Here is a 27,665-nt window from a genome sequence, read left to right on the forward strand (position 1 = left end):
CAATTAACTTCTTACTTCAGTGTCTTATAACTGTGAAACAGGCAAGTGATGCTCAGTTTGAACATGTACCTGTGGGTGACTGTTTACATTGAAAATAAATGACGTCTATAGCAAAAGTGATGAATCAGGCAAATTTTTATTGCTATTGCCTTCCCTTAATTTCCTAATTCTTCCCCTCTCCCTCCTTTTCTGCTTTCGCTCTCTCTCCTCCTCTCCCCCATTGTTCTTTTAGGATCTTCTTACACAGGAGCTTGCAAACATTTAGAATTTGCAGAATGAAAAGATGGCACAGGCAATGCTGGTACCACCTGGACCTGAGAGCTTCTGCTATTTCACCAAAGAGTCTCTTGCAGCTATTGAAAAACGAATCACTGATGAGAGACGTGACGGTGACAATGACAAAGACGAGCATAAAGAAGAAGGTGCCCATGAAGAAAATCATCCAAAGCCAAGCAATGATTTGGAGGCAGGAAAGACGCTGCCATTCATTTATGGTGATATTCCTCAAAACATGGTGTCTGAGCCTCTGGAAGATGTGGATCCATATTATAGCAATAAAAAGGTGAGTTTTTATTAGAACTGTAAGTAAAATACTCCCATTGGGCTATAAAGTTGCAAGTGCTATCTAGTCTGGAGATATCAGCCACCTCAGTGAAGGTTTTATATAGTCTGTGATACCATGTTAACTGTTCGTTTTGAATGCAGTATAAATGTGATGGTAGCTTTTGTACTTAAATTAGTTTTCAGTTTCAAGGATTCACTATGATAATGCTTTGTGTTGGTAGATTTTGCATTAGATGTCACTGAAGCTCTTCAAATATGATCAAATGTTGAAACATTCAACTTCCTCTGTCTTTGGTTTCTCTGTTTCTGGAGATTCTAGGAAACATAGCTGTTATCTGAGATATGGGCTAGTAGGAAGTTTTAATTGATCATTTCTAGTGAAATATGTTTCTTTTTTCAAGAAATGGATTCTGAATTTTCAGAAGAATTCTGGCATAATTGTGAAGTCTGGCAGCAGATTTTCTTCGTCCAAAGTGCTAATACATTGTCATATGTTAAAATAATTTAATGTCGAATGTTCCTTGAAACGTCACAAAATATTTGTTATACCAAAAAAGAACAAGTAATTTACTTGGGGCAGGACGCGGGAGGGGACAGGGCACAAGAAATGAAAAATGTGATTGTGAGCTCTCACTGCCGTGTGAGGTGTCACTTACACGTATCAGTTCCATATGTGAGATTTTGCTTTGGGACCACTGTAGCAGTGGTAGGAAGTACAATCAACAGATTAATATCATATCTATAAACAATATATACACAAATGACCAAATAGCTCAGTGAAAGCAGTATTATTTTAGCATTTAATGTTGAAAAATAGCCTTAGTGAGACTTTTTTTTTTCTTTCAAGGCCATGAACTTTATTGCCAAAAAACCTATTTTTTTTTTTTACAGGAAATTGTATGAGAAGTATTCAATATTAAAACATGCCCATTTCCATACGCTAGCTTTTCCTAAGGAGAACAGTCATGAGATATAGATTGAACTAAGATTTCATTACATCACTATTCAATTGTGTCTCCTGATCCAAATCTAAAATGGTTATGTAAATCGGCACTAGTAATAATCTTACTGTAAGATAGGTATACTGATAGGTAGACAAGGAAACTTTAGAAACCTGCAGTATCTCTTGTCAGCAAGAAAGGGTTAAACAGGTGCTCCTCTGAGAATGGTAACCATCCAGAAATGAGTAACTAGGTGCTCTGTTTGGCACAGCCAACCTTGGTGTCAAGTGTAAATAATATGGCTGGGTTCATTTTTTGTGTTTAAAAGGGACTAATTTATTTTTCATGTTTATTTATTTATTTTTATTTTCCTAATGCTAGAACATGATGAAATGCAGATTTTGTTTAACAATGCAGAGACCAGGCATGCATATTTTTTACTGCTCATATAAAAATTTAGACCCTAATATTTGCTTTCAGAGTTCTCCTGAAAATGAATGTTGTCACTTATATCCGTGTCAAGTTCAGCCTCTGTATTCATGGGAGGATTGCGGGCGTCCAGCCAGAATTTTCTAACCTTTCCCCTTTCTTTTCTTTTTCCAAGACATTTATAGTGTTGAATAAAGGGAGGACAATCTTCAGGTTCAGTGCCACATCTGCCTTGTACCTTTTATCTCCTTTCAATATTCTTCGAAGACTGGCTATTAAGATCTTGGTTCATTCATATCCTTTTTGAAGTGTTTTGTTAAAAATTATTAGTGGTCTTTTTAATATTTAATAACACTGGATTGTTTGTTTTAGAATTTAAATGTGTTTGAATATGTTCCTGCCCTTAATTATTTCTCCAAATGAATCAGAGCTAAAGTTTATGACTTCTAACTGATGTATTAAATTCAGAGGAGGAGAAGCACGACATGTATACCTCAATTAAAGAATTACTGCTATAGCCATTGTCATTAACATGAAACGTCTTTGCATTATTTATGACATTGTGATGTTAGCGATTTCTATCATGTCCGTTGTCAATATTATGTAGGCTAGAAAGTTGCTCGTATTTACTGTGATACATATTCAGCATAAAAAACGGGTGTGTTCCTTAGCTACGGTCAACATTGTTCAGCATGCTCATTATGCTCACTATTTTGACAAACTGTGTCTTTATGACATGGAGTAATCTTCCTGAATGGACAAAGAATGTAGAGTAAGTATACTTGAAAAATTAAGTCTTCATTAACTAACATTTTTAAAGGGCTTTAAAAATGAAAAGCTAAATTAAGACCTAAACCACATAGTTTCATTGATTGTCGTGTTTAAAAGTGGTATTCTCCTTTTTCTAACCTGCAGTTTTGTCCTGCCTGTAACTCAAACCACAGGTTTACAGGTTCTATGAAAGAAAAAAGCTGTGATTCTATTAATGTTTTGCTTGAATGAAAATAGGTAATATTACTGATCAAACTGTTTGTACCTGGAATATTTTTATACAGTTTCCTTCTTTAGGTGGTCCTCTCTAGCATTTTTATTTTACTTTATATATATATAGGGAAAAAAAAAAAAACGAAAGGAAAAGGAAGAGCTATTTAAACTGCTTTTTAGAGTGGAAGATTCTTTCTACAGCCAGCGGGTGAAATAGCCTCATTTTTATCAAAACCTAAGACTGAAAGATCCAACTTCTTTAAAGAAAATATGGCTGTTAACTAAGGATTATTTTTTCTGTAGGAAACAGTTTCACTTAGTCATATATGTTTTTTATTTCTGAAATGCTGACTATGCTGAAATTCTTGCTTGAGCAAAAGTTTTTTTTTTGTTATTATTTGTACAGAGTTGATATTTCAACACTTTCTGTGCCAGAAACTGAGAAAATATGTTTCAGATTAAAAAATAAATAAAAGAAAGAAAAAAATAAAAGAAAACAAACAAAAAACAACATGTAGAAGAATGGGCAGAACAAGCATATTTTATATAATTTTGTAACTGCCATTACAGTTTGTGTAATAGTACTGGGTTTGAGTGATGCTTCTGGGTTTGACTGTGATGCTGTATCATTGAATGAGAGTCTTAAACTTTGGCTTGAATTGCTTCTTCTAGGTATACTTTCACTGGAATTTATACTTTTGAATTTCTGGTAAAAATCCTTGCAAGAGGTTTCTGTATAGATCCTTTTACTTGCCTTCGTGACCCCTGGAACTGGCTTGATTTCATTGTTATTTCCTTTGCGTAAGTATATAATTTTTCTGTGAATTCAAATATCACTCGAAACATACGATCATTTGTCCGAGTCATTGTATCTCATTTCAAATAATTTGTAATCAAAATGTATTTCAACCTTTCACATTTTGATGTTTTGCGTTGATGTAACATACCGTAGAATCTGTGTACTACCCCACAGTGCAAAAGAAGTTACCCATAAACAGCTTATTTTAAATAGTACTTAATAATATCAGGGTAATCCATTTCATTATTCATTTACATTCAATGGGAATGCTTAAGCATATGTTTCTTAGGGAAAACTTCAGTGAAACTTACAGGAAAATATGAATGTAAGTCTTGCACTTAAAGTTGCCCCTTCCAAAAAAAAGTCCGGATTGCAGGTCCAGGCTCTGCCTCAATTCTGAATAACTGTGATTTAATCCTACAGGTATATAACAGAATTTGTAAACCTAGGCAATGTTTCAGCTCTTCGAACTTTCAGAGTATTGAGAGCTTTGAAAACTATTTCTGTAATCCCAGGTAAGAAGTAAATGTGTAAAATGGCAGGCCCTCTACATCACCTCTGTTTAATGTTGTGTGTGCTGTCATTGTGTTTGTGTGTGGAATCCCTTACTACAGATATCTGACAGAGTTTGTGGACCTGGGCAATGTCTCAGCGTTGAGAACATTCAGAGTTCTCCGGGCTTTGAAAACAATATCAGTCATTCCAGGTGAGAGCTAGGTTAAACACTGAGGCTGACTGAATTTCTACAGAAAACTGAATTCATTTTTGTTGACATAAGTATCCAGATTTTAGTCTTAAGATTCTTTCTAATACTTTAAAACAGTCAGCCTCAGAGTTTAGTTCATTCTTGCATGAGAAAATGAATTATGTAGTCTGTGCATATTTCCATTTCATGATGTCAAATTTTCTTTCCCACAGTAAGAATCCAAATTATTTTTATTCCATTTTTCTTACATGAATATGAATGTTACCATTTACTGAAGATGTTTGGGATTGAAAATTTCAATCTAGTTTGAAAGTTGAATCTCTAATAAGGATGAAGGAATGAAATATTAAATAATAACATGGTAATTGCATGAAGTATTTCTTAAGATGCCTATGCTTTTGGAAAAGGACACTGGCAAAGGCATCAAGAGGCATCAAGAAAATTAAAACTGGAGCAGTGCTTCTTTACATGGAGTTAACATTTACAGAGAGCATGAATAAAAACATTACATATTTATTTGAACAGAGATTTGGAGTGTGTGCTAATCATTCCCATTCATAGTTTCATATTAATTTCTCGTGAACTATGAAACTTACTGTACCTTTTCCTTTTTCAAAGTGAAGCAGTGCATGATCTGTAATAGTTTCTTTGAGTAATGTGCATTTTAGCTAAGGTAGATGTTTAATATTATAGTAAAAATCTGCTTTTATTTGCAGGCTTGAAGACTATTGTGGGAGCCCTAATTCAGTCCGTGAAGAAGCTCTCGGATGTTATGATTTTGACTGTGTTTTGCCTGAGTGTGTTTGCACTAATAGGACTGCAGCTGTTCATGGGCAATTTGAAGAATAAGTGTTTGTTGTGGCCATCCAAAAATTCATCGTCTTTTGAAAAATATTTAGCTCCATACTTTAATGATACGGTGTTTGATTGGGCAGCATACATTGAGGATGAAAGTAAGAAATAGTATTGTAACTTGCTTTGTATTTGTTTTTAAGAACACCCTGACACATACACAGACACATTAGTTTACCCTTTTATAGGGCAAGTCAAACTGCTAGAGCCTGAAGATTAAAAGCAATTAAATAGGATTATGGAGTAGAGATTTTTATATATCGTATCCTAAATTCATTCTGACATAATTTTCTTTCTGAATTAGATTAGCTTTCACATCACAGAAGGGAGCTCCAGAGATCATCTAGTCCTACTGTGTCCCAAATTAGGTCCAATCAGTGCAAATTGCTCAGGGTCTTGTCCAGCCAAATTTTGAATATCTCCAGGGATAGAGATTCTACAACCTCTGTGGGCAAACTGTTCCAGTGTTTGACTAACCTCATGGAGAAGCCTTTTTTTTTTTTTTCCTTTTTTATTCTTTATTTGTTTTATATCAATGAATATTTTTATATGTCCCATCTTATTCTTCTTGGGTCTTATCCTTCCATTATGTGTGTCTGAGAAGAGCAAGGCTCCATCTTCTCTGCCGTCTTCTGTTAGGTAGTATGAAGACCACTACCCCAGTCACACTTCTCAAGGCTGTACAAAACCAATTCTCAGCTTCTCCTTGTAATGCCAAATTATAACCTTTGGATTATAAGTAAAATATGAGAGGGCATAATAACTTTCAGATTTCTTTATTAAGATGGACTTTATTATTAAGCAAAGAGAAGAAATCCTTTCATACCTATGAAATAAAGAAGTCCCCTGGCAAACAGAGATTCCACTTGGGGAACTGGAATAATTGGGGAAGAGACGGTGTTCATTTGTTGTAGTAAGATAACTTATTGTTTCCGAAGACTGTCAACTTGTAACTTAAAAAGATTCTATGGAGTGTTCACTGTGGGGCAGCCTTTATAATCTTTTTTCTCTTTCTACTTGCAAATACACGACATTAACATTGAAGCAAATATCTTCATTTAAATAGTATCTTCATATTTTCCCTCACAGGGTGTGCATGTTAATATAATTCATGTCTTTTATAACTGTTTGTTAGCTGTTGTAAATAATTATTAATAGATTGGCTTTAATTGTCCGACAATGCTCTACTGATTAAGAGATTGAGTTTTGTGCCTGTATTCTGTCAATATATTTTGGAAGGATATCCAGTGTTTGCTGTGATTCAAAAAGAGACTATGGTGTTCATATTGTTCTAATTCCATTAAGCCTCAACAGTATTTAAGGATTTCAGTTCAACATTACATTTATATTTTATCTTTCATGAAATTTGCAACTTTACTTATCCGTATAGATACCCCAGTTTTGAATCTATTCTTGGGAAAATGAGATTGGGAGAATATGAACAGGAAAACCCTGATAACTTGAAAATATGTTAAATTTAACCCTCCCCCAAAAACAGATTTTCTGACATTTGTAGTCATGTTGCTTTCTGTCTCTACAGGAGAGAGAAGAGTGTGTGTGTGTGTGTGTGTGTGTGTGTGTGTATTTCGCTTTGCTCTGTAAGTGGTTCTATCTATAAGAAAAGAACTATCAGAAGGATACTAGTGAAAGTAAGAAAGTACAGTTTGTTTGTAGTGCTCTTTTGGGGGCAGGCGTGCTTTAAGTGGAACAAGCCTCTAAGGGCATGTGGGAAGATACGATGAATGCGGGAAAAGCTGTTTTGTAAAAGTAGTACATAAATAAGCATGTCATTCCCTTAATTATTTCTTGATGGAAAAGTATATCTGGTAGTGATGATGTGGAAGTAATTTTGGTATTTTTGCTGTGATATGGCCTGTGATGTAGCCTATCAGAATGCATGTTATCAAATGCAATGTGATAGTAGTTATATTTTGATTGACATATAAATCATTATAAGCAGATCCAAATGAAGCATACCCTAGGGCTCTGGAAAGAGAGTGGGAAGAAATCAAATTAAGCCAGAATATCAGGTTTTCATTTGAAGGATTTTTTATTTTTCTGTAACAACCTAGTACAGCTTTTGATATTTGTCATATATTACTTTAATTGGTGGCATACTCCTTTAGTTTAATTATTATAATTTACCATTGTTGTTTTCTTTAGGTCATTTTTATCGTCTAGAAGGACAAAATGATTTCCTGCTTTGTGGCAATAGCTCAGATGCAGGGTAAGATGTGCCAAAAATTACATATAATCATTTGTGAGAACAGAATATAGAAGTTATCACTGTAATGTTGAAAAGTGAAATTAACACTGAAATGTTGTAATTTAGTGAATTCTGCTCTTGACAGTCCATAGCCCTTTATCCTAAGCTAACACTTAAACTAGGAAAAATACTTAAAAGAAATACTCCTGGAAAAATTCTGGAAAACTAGAAAATTCCATTTCAAGTGATAGATTTTTACATTGTGAATGACTTTAAGAACTTACATCTATATCAAAGATTTAATTCAATTTCTCATCTCTAAAGTAGGCAAATCGACTCTACTTTGCAGCGGAACTTTTGCAAAAACATGTTCAGGGGTCTTCTCTTCCTGAACTGCATTAATGGCACTGTCTTGTGCTCTCTTTGGAACAGGATCACAGCGTTCTAGATTCTAATAACAAACCACCTTCTCCATTGTTCTGGGATGCTTATGTCTTCAAAGCAGATATACACAGGCTTTTTTATAAACATGTCATGTGTAGATGTAAGTAGGTATCAGATAATTTTATTTACATGTGCTGAGTCTATTTGTGCATAAATACTCATAAAATATACACATGTATATAAAAAGCAACATTTATGGTGGCTTTCTGTGGAGATGTTAAAGGACTGAAACTCTTCATAACCCTCAGGAATGGAATCACAACAGAGACAATCTACCTGGGTCACCTACTATCAAAACTGATACGTACAGTTTCAAGACATACAAATATCACAATGACAGTTGCTTCTTGTTTTGGAACTGGTAGAATCTGTTAACTCAGTTTGGCTAATTCACAAACTGCTAGGAAAGCTGATATGCCAACCCTGCTGGCAGATGAAATTTGGTGTAAATCTGCTCTAGAACACATACTGAAATATCTGTATTGACTTTCTTTTTTTATGGGGAGATATTCATCTTATGGAATGTCAGTGCTGACTGAATATATTATTTTCAGTGAAGAGATATGGATAGAGATAATTAAAACTATCAAGAAAAATTTTTATTGTGTACATCATGGTGAAAGAAGGTTGGAGTAAAGTATTCTTTATTTCCCTCTCTGTTTCTGTCTTATTGGTTGGTTGGTTGGTTGGGTGGTCTTGTTTGGCTCTTTAGGAGAAAACTTTTTCCATTTCCTCATTTATTTTAAAAATATTTTAAGCCAAAAATGACAGCCTCTTCACAAACCAGATCTAGTGAGTATCCATTAGAAACTCAAGATTTAAAAAACAGTTAACACTGAAATTCTGTTTAAATTATTATTTGAATTGATTTGCATTTTTTTCCAGCAAATGCCCGGAAGAGTTTATCTGTGTGAAAGCTGGAAAAAACCCCAACTATGGGTATACTAGCTTTGACACATTCAGTTGGGCTTTCTTGTCGTTGTTTCGACTGATGACACAGGACTACTGGGAAAATCTTTATCAGCTGGTGAGTATGTAGCAAAAATTGTTTGATGTCTTAGTGGGACCTTTATATTACCCACCATTGATACTGTTAGCAATTTCAGGTAAACTGTGTTCCTCAGAAAAAAAGCAAGCTCAGTTATGAAATTGTGCAGACTCTTGGGCAGTTATTACAGAATCTCACATCATTTCTGTAGAACTCTGAACCTTTTTTTTTTTTCTGTCTTCTGCATGTGTTTCATTTAGTGCCTTATAACAATATCTTCAAAAACTTTATTACTGAGTTGTAAAAAGAGCCTGTTAAAGCAAAACTTGAGTCTTAAGTTTTATACCTTTAATCTCCGTTTTGGTAGCTAAGAACACATATCTTGGTATGTAACGTTTCTTGCCATAGCCTTTCGTTATAAGGTATGCAAAATTCTGTAATAATAGTAAGAAATCACTTTTTATTACTGTTATTATTATTGATTGTAGCGTCTTTAAATCTCCTGGTTAATCCAGGAGGCAGGCATGCTAATTAATTTTTTAGTACCAAAGATTCTAAACTGTGAAATAAGTTCACATGGAAAGTCTGACTCTATTTTCTTCTCAAGATTATTAGGCGTTAAGATAGGTTCCTCTTGAATCAGCCAGTGTTTTTTAAGCATGCATTTTCTCAGATAAATGTATGTTTCCTTTATTTTGATTACCTTGTAATTTAGAAAGCATTTATGATCTTATGGAAGGACGAACAACTGTATAATACAGTTTTGCTCTTTTCAAAGTCAGTAAATGCTTATCAATTGCAGAATTGCTATTTATTTTCGTATGGGTTATTTCTTTTCTTCTCCTCTAGACTTTACGAGCGGTTGGCAAAACATACATGATATTTTTTGTTCTGGTGATATTTCTGGGTTCCTTCTATCTGATTAACTTGATCTTAGCTGTGGTTGCCATGGCCTATGAAGAACAAAATCAAGCAACTCTGATTGAAGCAGAACAGAGGGAGGCAGACTGGCAGCAGATGCTTGAACAGCTGAAAAAGCAGCATGAGGAAGCTCAGGTAACTTTTTAATGATAGTTCAAGTTTTAGTATCTTGTATGTAATTTATTCAAAATAAATTTATTTATTCAAAACCTTGTGAGAGAACATGTTAAAAACACATTTGCTCCATGATAAAGACATAAAGTAGAACTCTACTCAAAAATGTCTGTTGTTTCTTGGTATTTGTACTACATAACATTTTGATTTGAATTTTTGTGTAAACCCATCTAGTCTTTTGCTACATATATGTAAGTTATTTGATGTACATTTCAGAAATAAGAACTATTTCTTTCCTAATGTAGCTAAAATTGCGTGATTGTAAAGCATCTGTTAGTATAATATGCTTGATACTAAATTAAGAAATTATTGCAACAGGCTATTGCAGCAGCTGCAGCAGCAGTGAGCAGATACAGCAGTGACGGTGGGATTGGTGAGCCGTCGGATAGTTATTCAGAAGAATCCAAGCTTAGCTCAAAAAGTGCCAAAGAGAGGAGAAATAGGAGGAAAAAAAGAAGGCAAAGGGAGCTGTCTGGAGAAGAGGATAACATGAAGGATGGCAAGCTTCCAAAGTCTGAGTCAGATGGCAGTATCAGAAGGAAAGGATTTCGCTTTTCTATGGAAGGGAACAGACTTGCATATGGAAAGCACTTGACGTCGCCACATCAGGTACTATGAATAGTTGTTTTTTGAATTTTTGAGATAGTTGTAGTAACCAGATGACTTCACTATAACTTTGGAAAATATTACAGCGAAGGAAGAAGAATTTTATATATACTGTATCAGTCACCCCACTGATTTTTTTTTTTTTTTTTTTTTTTTTTTTTTTAGAATGTACCTAAACAAATGTTTTGCCTCTTCTCATGTTATCCTTTGAAATGTGGTGGATCTTAATGCATTAAATGCATTCCATTTTCATAGTCCTTTTGAAATAGAATTTCTGAAATCTTTGTGTTTTCATTCCTTTTTAATTCATAAAAGGAAGATTCAAGTATGAAGTGTTAGTGGGAAGAATTCTTATGCTATATACATTTTTAATATAACTCATAACCTGCATGGGCCATTAGAATTTCTAAAAGTTTTGATTTTTCTCTTTAATGAGAATGTGGAAATGAATATGACCACTGCATGCCCCGTTTTTTTACTCTTTAAGAATTACTTCACGTGTACTATAAGTTTACCCATTCAGATGTTTGTCACTTCTGGTGCATACCTGAAGTCTTCCTGAGGCACCCAATTAAAATACGGAAATATTCCTATGATATCTTATGATATTTTTATAAATAGACATACATTTTGTATATTAAAAATCTTAAATAAAGATCTTAAAGTTACTTTCTTTGTTTCCTTTATAGTCTTTACTGAGTGTTCGTGGCTCCCTGTTTTCTCCCAGACGTAATAGCAGAACAAGTCTTTTCAGTTTTAGAGATCATGGAAGAGAGGTAGGATCGGAAAATGATTTTGCTGATGATGAGCATAGCACATTTGAAGACGCTGGAAGCAGAAGAGGTTCTCTCTTTGTGCTGCGCAGGCACAGCGAGCGGCGCAGTAGTAACACTAGCCAGACCAGTAGAACATCCAGAAGGCTGCCAGTGTTTCCAATGAACGGGAAGATGCACAGCACTGTGGATTGCAATGGGGTGGTTTCCTTAGCAGACGTACCCCCTTGTCTCTTGTCACCAACTGGACAGCTTCTTCCAGAGGTGATAATAGATAAACCAACAACTGATGACAATGTAAGAAAGATTTAAGTTACTCCAGGCTTCATGACCATTACTTACTGTACTAGACTAGTGTTTTTACAAAATGGGATGCTTTGGAAACAATTGAGAAGTGGGCTTATAATAATTCCATAATATTTGGCACATGTATGTGGAAAAGCACCCCAAAATGAAAGGATGAAGCGTGAAAATAAATCAGAACAAAGAAGCATGTATTTTATATACATATAGGATATGCATACACCTGCATATTGAGCTTAATGAGCAATGTTCCATTGCTGAATCTGTTTTGTAAATGTGGAAAAGCAACCTTTAAGATCATGTTGACATTCTGGAAGCTCTGAAAACTTTTTTCCTGGATGTCAGAGATGTTCTGAAGTTCTCACTGCCAATGGTATAGTATAAAATAAATAATAATCACTTTTAAATGTATGTCTTACTCCCTCTGGTCAGTCATCACTTTTTCCCTCAATCCATTTTTATGAATGGGGCAGAAGGATCTTGTGCACAACTTGTCTAAGAAACCCTCTGTTCATAATTTATTTAATTTCCTGAAAAATATATATCCATGCTCATATATTCAAAAATTAATTAAGATGAGCTTGATAATATAACTATAAAACAACTCTGTAATTTCAAGCTCACTTTGAAAAAATGTAATAAAAAATAAGTTGTCATTTTTGGAGTCAATTAAGGCAGGTTCGGCTTGTTTGAGTGTGAATTCAAAAATAAATCACAGTCAATAGCTATTCATTTTGAATTTTCAGTCACTTGAATGGGTATAGAGATCAAGGCTTAACCTATAAAAACTGAATTAAGAGAATAACTACTGCTTCTGAAAATTTCCTATCATAAATTACTACTTAGGAGTATTTTGTAATTTAACCTAGTTTGGGACTGCCAGAGAAGGCATGAAGCAGGGAAATGTGGATTATGAATTTTTCTGATATCAGTGCTGCAACAGTCTTTATTTGTTACTTGGATGATGTTATTCTGTTCCAAAAATTCTTGTTTCTAATATGGAGTTAGTATAATTAACTATAATGTAGTGATAATCTGGGAATTAATTATCAAATACTTTTTTTTAATATTTCAAAAGATGCTTGAGAATATTCAGAAGTCTAACATGAAAAAACAGATTTTTTTTGGGAAAAATACTAGGCTTACATAATAATGGAAACAAATCTAATGTAATAACATACATATAAAGCTGCATATATTATGAATGCGTTATCTTCGAAATCAAAAGGGCATGTAGTACCTTTTATGTATTTCTGAAGTGGAATTAATTAAATCTTCCCTTCCTCCCCCTGCACCTCTGTTTTTTATAGAGCACTACTACAGAAATTAAAAAAAAAAAGAGGCATTCAAGTTCGTATCAAATACCAATGGATTTGCTGGATGATCCAAATTTAAGGCAAAGAGCCATGAGTATAGCCAGCATTATCACAAACACAATGGAAGGTACGTAACCATTGCAGACATGTCTGTGACAGAATCTTAGACTTGCTTGAAGATATTATGTTCATGATGCACGTGCAGAAGGCAAAAAATAAGTAGCTATTGCAAATGCATAGTCTGAATGATAGAACAGAAGTACAGGAACAGAGTGGAAAAAACAATGAAAGAATCTGATAATCAGATTAAGCCAACAGGTATGTTCTAATTAGAAGACATAAAGTTGTATGCACTTTTCTACCAGCTATTCATGTTATCAATTCAGTTATTGAAAGAAGTGCCTTTCCTAGTATAAGCTTTCCATTAGTTCTACTGTAAAAATGTTGCATAACATAAAAGGCAAGGCCTTAGTTAGCAGAGAGAAGGAAATCAGTAGTAGACTTATTTTGGAAGAATGAGATTATTACTAGTGCCGTGATCAAACTTGATAAATTTTCAAAAACCTGTTCTCAGTGAAAATAATCTTAATTTTCTTGCAAAATAATCATACATTTGAGAGGATTGGAGCTACAAACTTTACCAAGAAAAATAACTCTAAATGTCAGGACTTTTTTTAAAAAAAGAATCCATCATAGTAAAAGTAGATAATTTTTGTAGCTATAAAATCTTAACTGTTTGTTTTTTTCGTTGTTTTTGTTGTTGTAGTTGCTGTTTGGTTTTTTTTTCCTAGTCTTACCAATTCTTCACAGGCAGCAACAATAAACTACATTAAAGGTTGTTTCCCAAATTCCTAAGTATGCAGTATCCTGACTGTGATGTTCTATTGACTAGATAGAGAATTCAGCTATTCATTCAAATGTTCCCATCAAGTCTCTGAGTAGAAATTTTGATTAAATAATTGAGTACCCTTTTTTTTTTTAAGGTCAGCCCACATATTTCATCTTGCAGTTTAAGTGCTTTTTGTTGCTTTAGGTTGTTTTTGACCGGGGATAGTCTGATTTTACAGGTTTTAATGTCTAAGTAAAAATGTATCTTCATTTTATTATCTCGTTCACTATGCATTTCTGTTTTGTCCAGAACTTGAAGAATCTAGGAAAAAATGTCCACCCTGCTGGTATAAGTTTGCCAACACTTTCTTGATTTGGAATTGTTGGGAGCCCTGGCTAAAAGTAAAGCACATAGTTAATTTAATTGTAATGGATCCATTTGTTGATCTGGCTATTACTATTTGTATAGTCTTAAACACACTGTTTATGGCCATGGAACATTATCCAATGACTGAAAACTTCGCTAATTTGCTTAAAATAGGAAATCAGGTAAGTTCATCAAACTATAGTTTCTGTTTGAACTATGATTAGTTGTAATTTAATTATTTTTATTATCATCCCATAAAATACATTTTAAATGTTTAATTGTATGAGAAGCAGTTTAAAAATACCATTTGGGGTAATGTATTTAGGAGTTAATTTCCATGTTAAAATTTTTGCAGATAGAATTTTCATTGACAGGACTGAAGATGACACATGCAACCAGAAAGATGTCTGAATTGTTTCTGGTTAGCATTAAAAGAAAAGTAGTAGCCAAATTTGCTTATATCTCCCAAAAGTATCAGTGATAACACCAAAAGTATTGGATGTTACTTCAACAGAAAGGAGTTCTGCTTCAAAAGTGCACCTACGCAGGTCAGCTAGCAAGAAAAGACATGCTTACTGTTTCTGTGTTTTCATGAGGACTTCATTTCATAGCAAATAAATCCAAATCACCCTCCAATTCATGATCAATTTTTAATTTTCCACATTCCTATCTTAAAGTAGCTTCCCTTGTGGCAAGAAGAGCTGTTATATCTTGATGGGGATTGTTACTTTAATTTTTCAGGGCAGATGTAGGGAGCAAATAGGAGCTTTTTATAAACAGTTTACTTCTTACTAGTCACTAGATGTATCTTAAGTCTAATTAAAATGTTAATAAAGATACGCTACAGTTCATTTTGATATTGTCAATTATCTTTTCTGTGAGGTTCGACTTGCAACAATCTTCCTTACTGACATGCTGTTGTAAGAAATATATCACATGTTAAGTTATTCCTTGTGTTCTGGTTCATTTTATTCATGCTCATCTATAATATAACAATAAACAACATTCTTCCTTTAGGTGTTTACTGGAATCTTTGCAGCAGAAATGGTTCTCAAGATAATTGCCATGGATCCTTATTATTATTTCCAAGGCGGCTGGAATATTTTTGATAGTTTTATTGTCACCCTTAGTTTGGCAGAACTTTTTCTTTCAAATGTGGATGGATTATCCGTTCTCCGATCATTCAGATTGGTATATAAATTATTATTATTAGATTGGTATATAAAATATAAATTATTATATAAATGATAATATATCTGCTAATGCACTCTGTTTGTATTTTAACTGTACTAATGTAAACAACACTTGATTTGCATGATGTATGTCACTTAAGCATCGCAAGATATATCTGTAAGGAGGACTTTCAAAATGATTTGTCATTAACAAAGTACTCTTCATGTGTGGTTTAGAAGCAGCTAACTATTTTCAAGGGGAAGGAGTCATAATTTTATTGTAATTATATTAACATAACTGGATAACAGTTTAGTGATTAGTGTGCTTTAGTGAATATTGAGGGATAGGTAATTAGACATGCGTAGTCTTTTGTTTGCTTTCATATCTGACAACTGGCAAAATATTAGAACAGCTCTTTTGAACATTTACTTAATTTTTGTTATAGAGAAAATACTTTTTTTTTTAAAAAAAAAAAAAAAGAGTAGGAGACTGTTTGAGATATTTTGTTACTGTGATTTCTTTCCCTGACTAATTTTCCATTATACTTATATCTGAAAAATTAAAATTATTTTATACTTTTGTTCTTTTTGCTAGATTAGAGAGATGAAAGAATATGAGTTACACTTTTTTCCTTTGTAAGTGGAAATATGCAAGTTAAAGTTTAGGTTTGACTTTTGATTCCAGACTGTGGGTCTAATATATTTAAATTTGTTGAAGAGAGTTTTCTTTTGGAAGACTCTGTCCTTTAAGAGTTTTTAATTCTTTATTTTTCTTTTCCTTTTTTTCCCTTCAGCAGATATTTTGGTTTTATGTTTTTTCATGTTGCTTGAATGTTTCAATGCTTGAAATAGATGCCATGTTATGGTTCACTAGCCTAGTGCATTTAACCAATGGATTGTTCTGTTCATATAGAAGAGAATGCAGATATACTAGGCAAACGATAAGAAAGAAAGGTCCAAAATGTGTTTATTTTATAAATTGGGAGTTTTATGGAATTCCTATTTCTGAGTAAGTTATGGGTTTAGGAAACATGTTGAAGTTTTTTCTTTTTTTCTTTTTTTTTTTAATATTGCAGTGAGAGATACTAGGCCATGATGTGTTGCTTTCTCCTATTTCTATATATTTTTTGTAACTAATACAAATAATGTCTCTGTATTTTTGTTTTGCAGCTTCGAGTTTTCAAACTGGCAAAATCTTGGCCAACTCTAAATATGCTGATTAAGATTATTGGCAACTCAGTGGGGGCTCTGGGGAATTTGACCCTGGTGCTGGCCATCATTGTCTTCATTTTTGCTGTGGTTGGGATGCAGCTGTTTGGCAAGAGCTACAAGGAATGTGTCTGCAAGATCTCCAGTGACTGTGTACTTCCCCGCTGGCACATGCAAGATTTTTTCCACTCCTTCTTGATTGTGTTCCGAGTGCTGTGTGGGGAATGGATAGAGACCATGTGGGACTGCATGGAGGTTGCGGGCCAAGCCATGTGCCTTATTGTCTTCATGATGGTCATGGTGATTGGAAACCTAGTGGTATGTAGCCAAATAATTTGAGCATTCATTTAGAGAGAGAATTGCAATGAAACCAGTGATGGAGTTGTTTTAGCATTAGGCATGTTGTTTACTTATGTCTTGTATGATTTTGAATTCATTAGGAATTGGTTTATAAATGCCTACATTTTGAACCTATTTGGTAGCATCCTCAGCCTGGAGTCTGGATTCACTCAAGGCTCTAGGTCTTTATTGAGAGGATATGGGGAGAGAGACGGGGATAAAAGCATCTTGTGTTCCAGTTCTTGCAGACTTCTCTTAGCAAGAATAGTAAAAGAGCCACAAGAAGTATGCTCCCCAGACAGAGGTTACCTGCTAGCATAAGATAAGAGCTTTCTCACCCTAATTTGCAGAAAAAAATCCAACTGTGTTGTCTTTGTTTTTAGGTATTGAACCTTTTTCTGGCATTGCTGCTGAGTTCATTTAGTTCAGACAGCCTTTCTGCTACAGAGGATGATAATGAAATTCATAACTTACAGATTGCTGTGGCAAGAATTCAGAAGGGAATAGATTATATGAAGAGAAAAGCAGCTGAATGTGTCCAGAAATCTTGTAGGGGGAAACAAGCTGTTGTAAACGAAAGTAAAGCAACAGATCAGCTGAACGATAAGAGAGCCCATTGCATTTCCAACCGTACCATCGCTGAAATAAAGAAAGATCAGAATTACCACAAAAAAGAGAATGGAACCAGCAGTGTTGTAGGTGGCAGTGATTATACGTCATTCATAAACAACCCAAGTCTTACTGTTACGGTACCAATAGCTGTTGGAGAATCTGATTTTGAACATCTAAATACAGAAGAGTTTAGCAGTGAGTCAGATCTGGAGGAAAGCAAGGAGGTAGGTTTCAATATGTTCATTTGTACTAATTGTTATGATCTGTCATATATCGATTGTATTTTTTTCATAGTATAGCTTTTCTTGCTTAGAAATAGAAAGTGTGTGTGATTTGAGATTGCTGGAGTGGGCTGTGAGTAAATGAAGTCTGAAGTGTGAAAGTGGAGTGGAAGAGATTGGGAAAGGCAGCATTATAAAAAAGGTATATAAAAAAATTATAAAAGAATTTTTCAAAACTAGCTTTTTCATGTTTTTTATTTGGATAGATTAATTTATATGTCTATATATGCAGAATGCTCCTAAATAAAAGATCTGCATCCTGAAAAGAGAAAATATTCTAGTATTTAATTAAATTTCTGTAAAGTCAGGGTGAAAGTAAAGTGCTATTAAAAATAAACCGTGGACAGATGAGACAGATAAGCAGATTTTCTAATTCTAAATGAATTAGAAAAATAGAGTTTCTGAATGAGAAATGCTGACTGCTTGCTTGCTTCTAGGAGTTTTGAACCACTCACTCCGAATTCAACTGCCTGGTTTAGGAAAATAGACACTTGGCAGAAGCAGCAGCCCGAGGAGGGCAGCCAGGTCAGGATGCTGTAGGCTCCTGAGGGAGGCTGCTCGAGCTCCGGGCAGTGGCTCCAGTGCCACCCGTGGGGCAGTGGCAGCAGGGACCGAGCATCAACCTCCCTGGCAGCTGCAGGTGCTGAGGGCGACCCCCTCTGCAGGAGCCCTCTACCACCTGCCTTGTTTTGGGCGGTTTTGCTTGCTTTTTGGAACCAGCAATGAATTGGCATCACTAACGTACCTAAAAGACTAGGAAGCTGCCGGTATTGTTTCCAAGTTACAGAAACATGCTTGTTGTAGCAAGATGTGCTTTGATTAAATTTATATTTGGAAGATGTAGTAAGATGATTTTTAGGCATTTCTTTTACTGTAGGATGCAGAATAATAATAATAATTTGCTATTTGAATAGCTTGTTAACTGAAACTTGATCTTCCCTTTCTGCTTCCCTCCTTTTCTGGAGGTCCTCTGCATTATCTTCACCTACTAGTTGAGAAGACCTTAGATTACCAAAAGGCTTTTCAAAAACAATGAAAAATATCAATAAATATTCATAAAATGCTTTAAAGTAGTAACTGCTCTTCTTTAGGAAGCTATATAGTTCCTGCTCACTAGCTGCTATATCTTTTGTTTATTATTAATGTAAATAAAAACTACTGGCCTTCTTGTTAGCATGTTTGAATAAAACTTGGATTTGTGGAAGGAATACGTGATGATTCCAAGCAATTCACTTTTGCTGTGGTAACTATGTTAAATCTAGCTGTTACACAGGAAAAAATATGTAGCCATTGAAGATACTTATTCACCCTGTTACCCAACTATTTATTGTAAAATAATCTATACTTCATTAATTCTGATATTTGATATGAAACATGAACATCGGTTGGGTTGAATTGTAAAACTATCTGTGGCTTCTTTTAACTCACTCCATTGTGAAGTGGCTAAAGATTTGCATAGTTAAAAGACAAATAGGAGATAGGTAAATTGAAAACATAAAACTATTTCACGTGCAGGAGTTTGTGGTCAGTAAGGAATTGCTTTTTTTTGTCCAAGATCTGTCTGAAAAATGAAAACCTTGTCAGTCACAGGTCATCAGAGCATATACGTGTTTAGTTTCACCTCTTCCTTGCAGCTTTGCCTTTAGAGTGGGATAGGCTGTGTTGAAGGTGTTAAATAACTGCACTCTGGTGATCTTCGAGAAGTCATTGGTGAGCAGTGTGGATGAGATTTGTACCAGAAGATTGATACAAGATAGATGTTAAGTACTTCAGAGCATTACAGGATTGTCACTCAGCATGGATGTTGCTTTTTACATAGCCTCCAGTAAAGACTAGAGACAGCCTTGAATATGAAGTGCAAAGATAAATTTGTTTCTGTTTTTTTAAAGGTTCAATTACTACTATTAAGAGGACTCTTAAACCTGTAATATACATAGTGTGAGTAGTCTGTCATTTTTTATGTTCAGGCCCAATCCAATACACATCTATAAGCCTCAGATACTCTGCTAATTTTATCTCTTTCAGTATGTCTTTGGATATGCTTAAGTCTCTAATCAACAGCTATAAATTTTATGTTTTGCAAATGTGCTAAGTATCTAGATTTTTTTTTTTTAATAAGTAGGAATCCAACTTCTGCTGTTTCCAGAATTCAAACAACCTAGAGCGGGTACAATGTTTCGAACTTCATTACGTACAATTCTTCTCACAGGAGTAAAATCAAGCTGGATCAGTCAAGAATGCAGCTCTGGTGCTTTTTAACCAGGCAAAGCAACATGTCAGCACGTTTACACAGGTTATCTAACCAAATCATATGTATATGATCACTTTTTAAATGGACTGGCCTGCATGCTACTCAGCTACAGTATATTTTTCCCCATCCATTGTAATGTAGTGGAAACATGCACAGCTGTTTTGTAAGCTGAGTCCCATGACTCACATCACAGCATGGTTGGGGGCAACCGGAACATGTTTCTTTGTTACATCTTTGGCATTTTCTGTACTTCTATAGCATAAACTGCATGCTCTGTAGTTTTTAGTTATGGTTAACTGAATTATCAAGTGTCAAGGCTGTTCAAGTTTAAGACAGATTAACAGCCTATGATTTTATGAAAATACGAAGATTTAATTGAATTTTTCTGTTCATCTGTTGTACCGTGGTTATAGCTGCCATGTGATTATAAACATTTTCTGATCATGCTCATTTGAACAATGCCTATTCATATCTTAATATTACAAAAATGTGTATGTTAAAATATTTTGTATTTTCAATAGGAATTTTCATATTTCTTCATAATATTTTAATCCTTTTAATTCCATCTTTATCATATAAGAGAAGTTAAAATATGGGATGAAAGATTACACTCCTGGCAACAATCAAACATACCTTTTTTTTATACATATGCATAGTCCTTTTGCTTTCATTAAGGAATAGTATTTTAGCTATATTCAAAGCATGAAGTTAGTGTGTGTCAATAAGACCAGAAGTTAGGAAAGCATCTGTATCAGTTTTACTCTTCATCAGCAATATATGTTTCTTCATGAATTTAGTCCTATTGATTATGTAGAAGGAAGACATAAAATGTAATTCCAAGCAAAAATTTTAAGTGTCTAAATTAATGATGTTATTTTAAGACAATATAAAATCAAGATGCTAAAACAGAAATAAAATTAGAAAAATCAGAGATAAGATTAAATTTAAAAAGTTATTGTTCAAAAGACAAAACAACAACTAGTAGCCTTCCAAAACTGTAAACTCTGGATCTCCATAACCAAAGAAATAATGCAATTCCTCCAAACCATGTGTTCCCCATGTCCAATCATCTCTTCTGAATAAATGGGTATATTGCTGTTTGCCATTTAAGGATCATTGGGCCATTCCTTTTTCAGATATAATTTCTTTCTTTTTTCTTTCTTAAAGCTTTTATTACTGGAATGGTTCACAAAATCAGTTAGATCCCTGCAAACTTTGTATATAGGAAAGAAACTAACTGAATTTTTAATTAAAACCAGCCAGGAGACTTCTCCATACACAGTGCTCTGGTAGATTTTTTTTAAAAAAATTAATTTTAGCAATTTAAATCTTAGTTTAAGATTTTAATTTTAGCAGGAGGCTTTCACATAAAAAAGGAAGCACCTCCCCAGAAAGACTACTGATGTTTAATTAAATGTGCCACTCTTCAAGACAAGCCCAGAAGGAGGAGGGAATGGGACCATCTCTCCTTGTCTAAATTGGACAATTTAAAGAGCCTCTGATCTGCCTTCTAGAATCATGACAACTACCCATTTTAACTAAACTTTGCAATATCTGATTCTTCTACCACTTATTAAATGAGATATTTGCCTTGATGTCCTAGGCACACTGATTCTTTCCAGTTTCTGTTTCATTTGTGAGTGTTCATCATTTTTTTTAAGGATGAGCAGTATTAAGTCTGCATTTTTTTCAGTTGAATTTACATAATCTGTTCACAGTACTAATACTACTAATTAACTTACAGTTCCAAGGACCCAGGCAACTTGAAGTCACATAATACAAAGTTTCTTTACTCCTAAAAATATATATATTTTAAATTGCTAATTATTACTGATTTGTTTTATAGTCCATAAATGCATAAAGTCAGTTTACCTACCGCTGCTGTAGCATTTTGTGCGCACTCTCTTTGTGTAAATATATATATGTATATATATACACACATAAATTTCTGTGGGTATGTGTATGGATATATACACATATATGTATGTATGTATTTATATATACAGATTGTCTTGGAATGATGAAAGCAGCATATTAGTAAAGTGACGTAAATATATAGTGGTATCTTCAGGTTCAGTAGATATAGTCCATAGGAAAAGATGTTTGCTCTGCATATGGATATTTTAAAAATTATTCTACTAGAAATGAGAAGAGCCATTTACATAAATATGCATAACTTGGAGATATTATTCCAGGTACTCCGTTTCTAATGTAACAGCAAAGTTGGAAATGTCCTTTAATCGCTTTCTAATAAAATTTGATGTAGAACACATTCTCTTACTAAATTATTTCTACCTTCTTTTGTCAACATAGCAAAAAAAAAAAAATAAATTTAATACCTAAAATGATTTTTTCCCTTTACATTTCACAATCAAATTCTAAATAGAATTTAATTGAATGGTGCCTCTGACTTGTCTGCTCTTATGTCTTTTAAGTATTTCTGAATCATGAAAGTCTTGCTAAATTCATGAAAATGATACTAACTCTATAAAAAGGGAGCTGTTTTACAATGTATGCTTACATCATTTCCTACACATTTATTCATGTGTCAGTGAATCCATTACTGATGTTATATACTTTTTGGTAATAACATTGTAAAACATCAGAGAATGCTATAACCAGAACTACTTTGGCTTAGTTTGGTACTCATACTCTGATTAAGTGTACAATACACAACAGTCTTGCTTTAAAATCTCTAGAACCTAATTTTTGCAAGACATATGCAGATTGCAGAACAAAAAAAAACCAGACTTCTTCATATACTAATATATGTTTTATTATATAGTTTATCTAATTTTATTTTTTTTTCTGTTAGTTGACTGTACATGTATGTGTACCAGAGTAATGAGTAGTTTCAGAATGTGTAATGTAACATAACTATGCATAAAAAAGTGAATGCAAATTAATGCCAGTTGAAATGTATTTATCATACTTTTTTTCTGCTACAAAATTCAATATGAAAAAGCATAAAAGATGTCTATATGATAATGAAAATTATGAGTTGACAGGTTTAAAACTAAGGATTGAAATATGTAACCTTGCTATTTTATGTCTGATTTTACCATACAGTTTTCTACTCTGATCTTTCATGTTGCGGGGATGTTATTTTCCCAAGTTAATTTGTTTTAAAAATGTATTGATTGAAATTGAGTGAAATTTTATTTTAATAATTTCTCACATATGAGCTTTCCTATAATACTTACAGTTTTTCTTTAGTATTTTTCAATCAAGCAATCCCTTTTTAGATCACATACCTAAATACTTCTTTTTCTTTGAGGAATATTGCCTAATATTTTGGCATGACTTACAGCATAATAAAGAAAAAAAAAAACCCAAGTACTCAATCTTACAGTAAAAATGGTCATAAATGCTAGAATATATGCTAGTTAACTCACATCAATCTGACATTTAAAATGGCAGTGAAAACAAACTATTAAGTCTTATTTTTATGTTATGAAAAGCTGGCACAATTAAAACTAATTCTTGAACGTCTACTATATGTTTCTCTCTGGGACAGATTATCTTTATAGTTCAAATCTCAAAGTACTTTTATCTGTCAGGTTATTCTGTCTTAAGGTCGAGGAGAAAATTATAGCGAAAGGCGTTGGTAACTTGTGTCATCTTGGAGTGAAGTTTTAATAGATACTGGTTTAGATTGCAGTAAGAGAAAAGTGTATTAAGTAAATAGTAGCAGAATACAAAAGAAATAGATTATTTTAGAAAGTCCACTTGATAATAGTTTTGAAAAAATGATAATGCTGTACTACAGTTACTTGAAAAATTCTGGAATTCTTTGAAAAAGATTACATGATACACTTTCCAATCACGGACAGAGAATGGAAGATTTATGCACATTTCAACAGCATTGACTGCAGTATGTGGATGTTTGTGTGCTCTTGGCAAAAAGTACTGTTCTTTGTTGTTTTTTGCACAAACTGTTGCATGCTTAATGTTAATTCCATTTTTAATCATGTAAGTATCAGTCAAGTAAACTATTATTATGGAATTTTATTTTCAGAAGCTAAATTTTTCTAGCTCATCTGAAGGAAGTACAGTTAATTTAACTCTCTTTGGAGAAGAAAAAGCAGAGACTGAGCTAGAACAAGCCCTAGAGCCACAGGCATGTTTTACAGAAGGTATGTTTTACAGAGGTATGGAAAGAAAGTTTGGGATTAACAGTTACTTTTGTGTCTGCAACAAGCATTGACAATGTATAAATTAAGCTAAGCTTCAGAGAAGCTATTTGCTGCAGCAGTCTTAGCTCTGAGACTGTCAGTTCCTAGGTTATGTTTAATTTGCCCGTACTGAAATCCAGTCATTTGTGTGATACAAATTTAAATGTGTCTGTATGTGTTAATTTAGAGTATTTGAAAAAATGCCAGATATTATTCCATAAGCATTTTCACAGTGATCAGTAATTCTGTTGATTTAAATGAGATGGTCTCAATAGTGAAATCTGCGAGATTAAGCCCTAGACCAGGTTCACTCCACTTAAATGGAACCACCTAGTTGAGAAGCTTAAATCAGACTCATGATTACCCGTTGTCACCCGGTAGCATTAGAAAGCAATCAAGGGAATGGCTCGGATCTCAGGAAGCAACAAATGGATTATCTTGACATTCACGTGATAATATTTGGGAGGGGAGGGTGCATAAATATAATGTGGGATGCCACAAATAGAGTTAAATAGGTTAAAGGGGATTCTACATGTGTATGCCAGTAGAAGTTCAACTATATACTTGAGTGCATTGAGATTTCATTAATTTTAGCTTTGCATATATGTCTTCTTTTGGAGAACTACAGTATAGGAATGTTTTCCATTTTTATATTATCACAGATTTTATCTTTTAAGTAACGATTAACAGAAAAATGCTCAAAAAAGAAATGATCCAAGATTAACTCTCCTACACCTCTCATTTTTCAGCCTTGCTTTTTCCTTAGTGTTACGAAGATGCCTTCGAGAGTAGGCCTCTTATCCTCAGAAAAATTCTTATGTGTTTCATTTTTAAAAATAAAAATTGTTTAAGAATATGGTGTTGTTTTCAAGCACTTGATCAGGATTTTACACTTCTGAGTAATTTCATATAATATTGGGATTCTTCCTTATCCTTACAATGTGCGATGCCTATTATTTTTGGGCATGGGATTGATTTTTCAGTTTTCTAGGCGTTTTGAGTAGTTGAAGGTGCAATAAATCATGTTCTTCGTCACAGCGATAGTATTTTTATCTTAGCTGATGAAAGACAGTGTAACGTGTAAGAGGCAAACTCAGTAACACTCACCCGATTGTTGCGTTTGGGATTCATTATCATCATTTAAATTTTGTTATGTTTCCTTGTGATTAATCAATTTTGAATGAACAAGGAGAGTGTTACTAGGTGAATGCTGTGGCTCTTGGGCTGTCCTAGAGACTGAAAGGCTTGCAGGTGGTAGATCTTGGAGTCCTCATAGCGATACAGAGAGCTCTCCAAGGTGGACCTGAACTCTGTGCATGGTTACCATGAATCAGCACCACATGGAGAAGTTTTTCTCTGTTACTGTTTTCAGATAACATTGTACTCTAACTGTAATCTCACTCATAAAACAAGAGCTACTTAACATTTAGTATTTGGAATGGTGAACGTTCTAACACAGTGACTTGTTTTTTTTTTTTATTTTATTTTTTATTTTTAGGCTGTGTACAGAAGTTTAAATGCTGTGAAGTTAGCGTAGAAAGTACCACAGGAAAAATCTGGTGGAACTTCCGAAAAACCTGCTACAGAATAGTAGAACACAACTGGTTTGAAACATTCATTGTCTTCATGATTCTCCTCAGCAGTGGTGCTCTGGTAAGCAGAGCATACACTTATAGAAACAGTACCTTTAAAAATCATTTTATCAAAGATACGATTATAGCCTATCTGTGTTCTTTAGGAAACATTTACAGTGTTGGTTTGAAAGAAACCTTGAACTAAGTTCAGAGAATATTCTAGGTAGTGCATATAAAATAGTCATGAAAGTTTAGATATCAAATTACTTTCTGCAGATCAGTTTTTGATCAATATGAGGTGATATGTGTGTGTGAGGGAGTTTAGGAAGAGGACTAGATTTAAAATGTTGTTTAAATAATTACTGCAACATGCAAAATTAACTGTATGAATTAACTGGAATCACCCCTTTCCTTATAGTTCATTTTTCTTGAAAAGTTGATGTTGATGTTCCTAGTGTAGGTTTCATGAGTCTATTGTACAACATTCAGGTACAGGACATAAGTTAAATAAACATTTATTTGCTATGCCTTAGAATATAAATAAATTTTATTTCAAATCACTTTATTTGTATTAACTAAGATAACTGTATGTGTTAGCAGTTACTTTATCCAGTAGTGTATCTTATTTTCATGTAATATTCTGCTTTAATATTCAGTGTGGTATTGCTTAAGTGCTGTCCTTCAAAGGTTAAGGAAGTCAGCAGCAACCCTGTGTGTAGTCACCTTAGCTCCTTACTCACTTTTGTTAGCTGAATTCATTACCATTATCAGACTGCATTCCCGCCAAGTTAAGATTGGGTTATTTGAGAGTGATAGGTTGTTAATTCTGTGTGGACTAGTCCCATTAATATTTTGTAATCCTATCTTCAGATAATTAATTCAAAAACTCTGAAAAAATACATTATAAAGGTGAAACATCTAACGTGGAAAGTGATTTATCTTTGCTTGTTTTTTTTCTTTCCTTCCTATGATTTAATTTTAGTGTGTGAAGTTAGTCAAATATTTGACTTATGCCACCTATTTTTCACAGGCCTTTGAAGACATATATATTGAACAGCGCAAGACTATCAAGGTCATACTGGAATATGCTGATAAAATCTTCACTTACGTCTTTATTCTGGAAATGGTTCTAAAATGGGTGGCCTATGGTTTTCAAACTTATTTCACTAATGCTTGGTGCTGGTTGGACTTCCTAATTGTTGATGTATGTACTCTACACTCCAAGTAGCCTATTTCTACTTTTTCTTCTGTATCTATTTTTAATCAGGTCATTTTGAGTTACTCCAATATGATATATGTATAAACAGTGGAGAATATAAACTTGGGTTAAAATAACAGAGAATTACATACAGTTAAATTGTAGCTACTAAGGAATAACTACCTCTGCCTTTATATGTATGTTATCTTTAACTCCATGTCTTCTATCTGTGTTTTACTCCACTGGCTCTCATCCAGTGAGTGAGATGTGTCAGCTGTAAAGGAGGGATGTGCAATGCGGATTGCAATGCAGTCTTCTGGATTTGGTGACAGAGAGGAATAGAAAGGAGACGAAGGATTAAGTAATCACATGGGGTTAGGGAGGAACAACGGAAGCTGAGCTTAATGATTCATTTGCAAGGAACTGCAGAGGAGAATTGGTATCTGGATATCAGGAGCCAGGTGGCAACCAAAGTGAGCAGAAGGGATGGAAAAACAGAAAAAGGAAAGTAAAAAGGAAGAAAGAGTGATGGCACTCACTGTATGCTTAACTGCAAGGCTAATTTCAGGGCAACTCTTTGTTTTTCATGAAATTTTATATAGCTTCTATAGTCTTTCTATAGCTTCTTTTTTGGAAGCTAAAGTTCTTTTGGT

At 33.9% G+C, this 27,665-nt stretch overlaps 1 protein-coding gene across 2 annotated transcripts in view; it reads left to right on the forward strand.

Annotated features, from left to right (window-relative positions):
- Positions 1-283: 283 nt before the first annotated feature.
- The window catches only part of LOC104573473 (sodium channel protein type 2 subunit alpha), a 38,408-nt gene continuing 11,026 nt past the window's right edge, over positions 284-27,665 (forward strand). Inside the window, exons 1-19 of one of the 2 annotated variants that reach the window (XM_010220671.2) lie at positions 284-562; positions 2,110-2,228; positions 2,617-2,706; positions 3,591-3,719; positions 4,141-4,232; positions 5,140-5,376; positions 7,439-7,502; positions 8,811-8,952; positions 9,763-9,969; positions 10,327-10,617; positions 11,304-11,684; positions 13,001-13,133; positions 14,145-14,383; positions 15,219-15,392; positions 16,544-16,900; positions 17,305-17,757; positions 24,084-24,201; positions 25,739-25,893; positions 26,845-27,018. In XM_010220671.2, the coding sequence (XP_010218973.2) occupies positions 284-562; positions 2,110-2,228; positions 2,617-2,706; positions 3,591-3,719; positions 4,141-4,232; positions 5,140-5,376; positions 7,439-7,502; positions 8,811-8,952; positions 9,763-9,969; positions 10,327-10,617; positions 11,304-11,684; positions 13,001-13,133; positions 14,145-14,383; positions 15,219-15,392; positions 16,544-16,900; positions 17,305-17,757; positions 24,084-24,201; positions 25,739-25,893; positions 26,845-27,018 (3,834 nt within the window). Of the gene's footprint in view, positions 563-2,109; positions 2,229-2,616; positions 2,707-3,590; positions 3,720-4,140; positions 4,233-4,331; positions 4,424-5,139; positions 5,377-7,438; positions 7,503-8,810; positions 8,953-9,762; positions 9,970-10,326; positions 10,618-11,303; positions 11,685-13,000; positions 13,134-14,144; positions 14,384-15,218; positions 15,393-16,543; positions 16,901-17,304; positions 17,758-24,083; positions 24,202-25,738; positions 25,894-26,844; positions 27,019-27,665 lie in introns of both variants that reach the window. The other variant, XM_010220672.2, reaches the window with a different exon arrangement.

Source organism: Tinamus guttatus, unplaced genomic scaffold (genome assembly GCF_059628265.1).
Source record: "Tinamus guttatus ecotype Peru unplaced genomic scaffold, ASM5962826v1 Tinamus_guttatus_pri_ptg000060l, whole genome shotgun sequence".
Lineage (NCBI taxonomy): Eukaryota > Metazoa > Chordata > Aves > Tinamiformes > Tinamidae > Tinamus > Tinamus guttatus.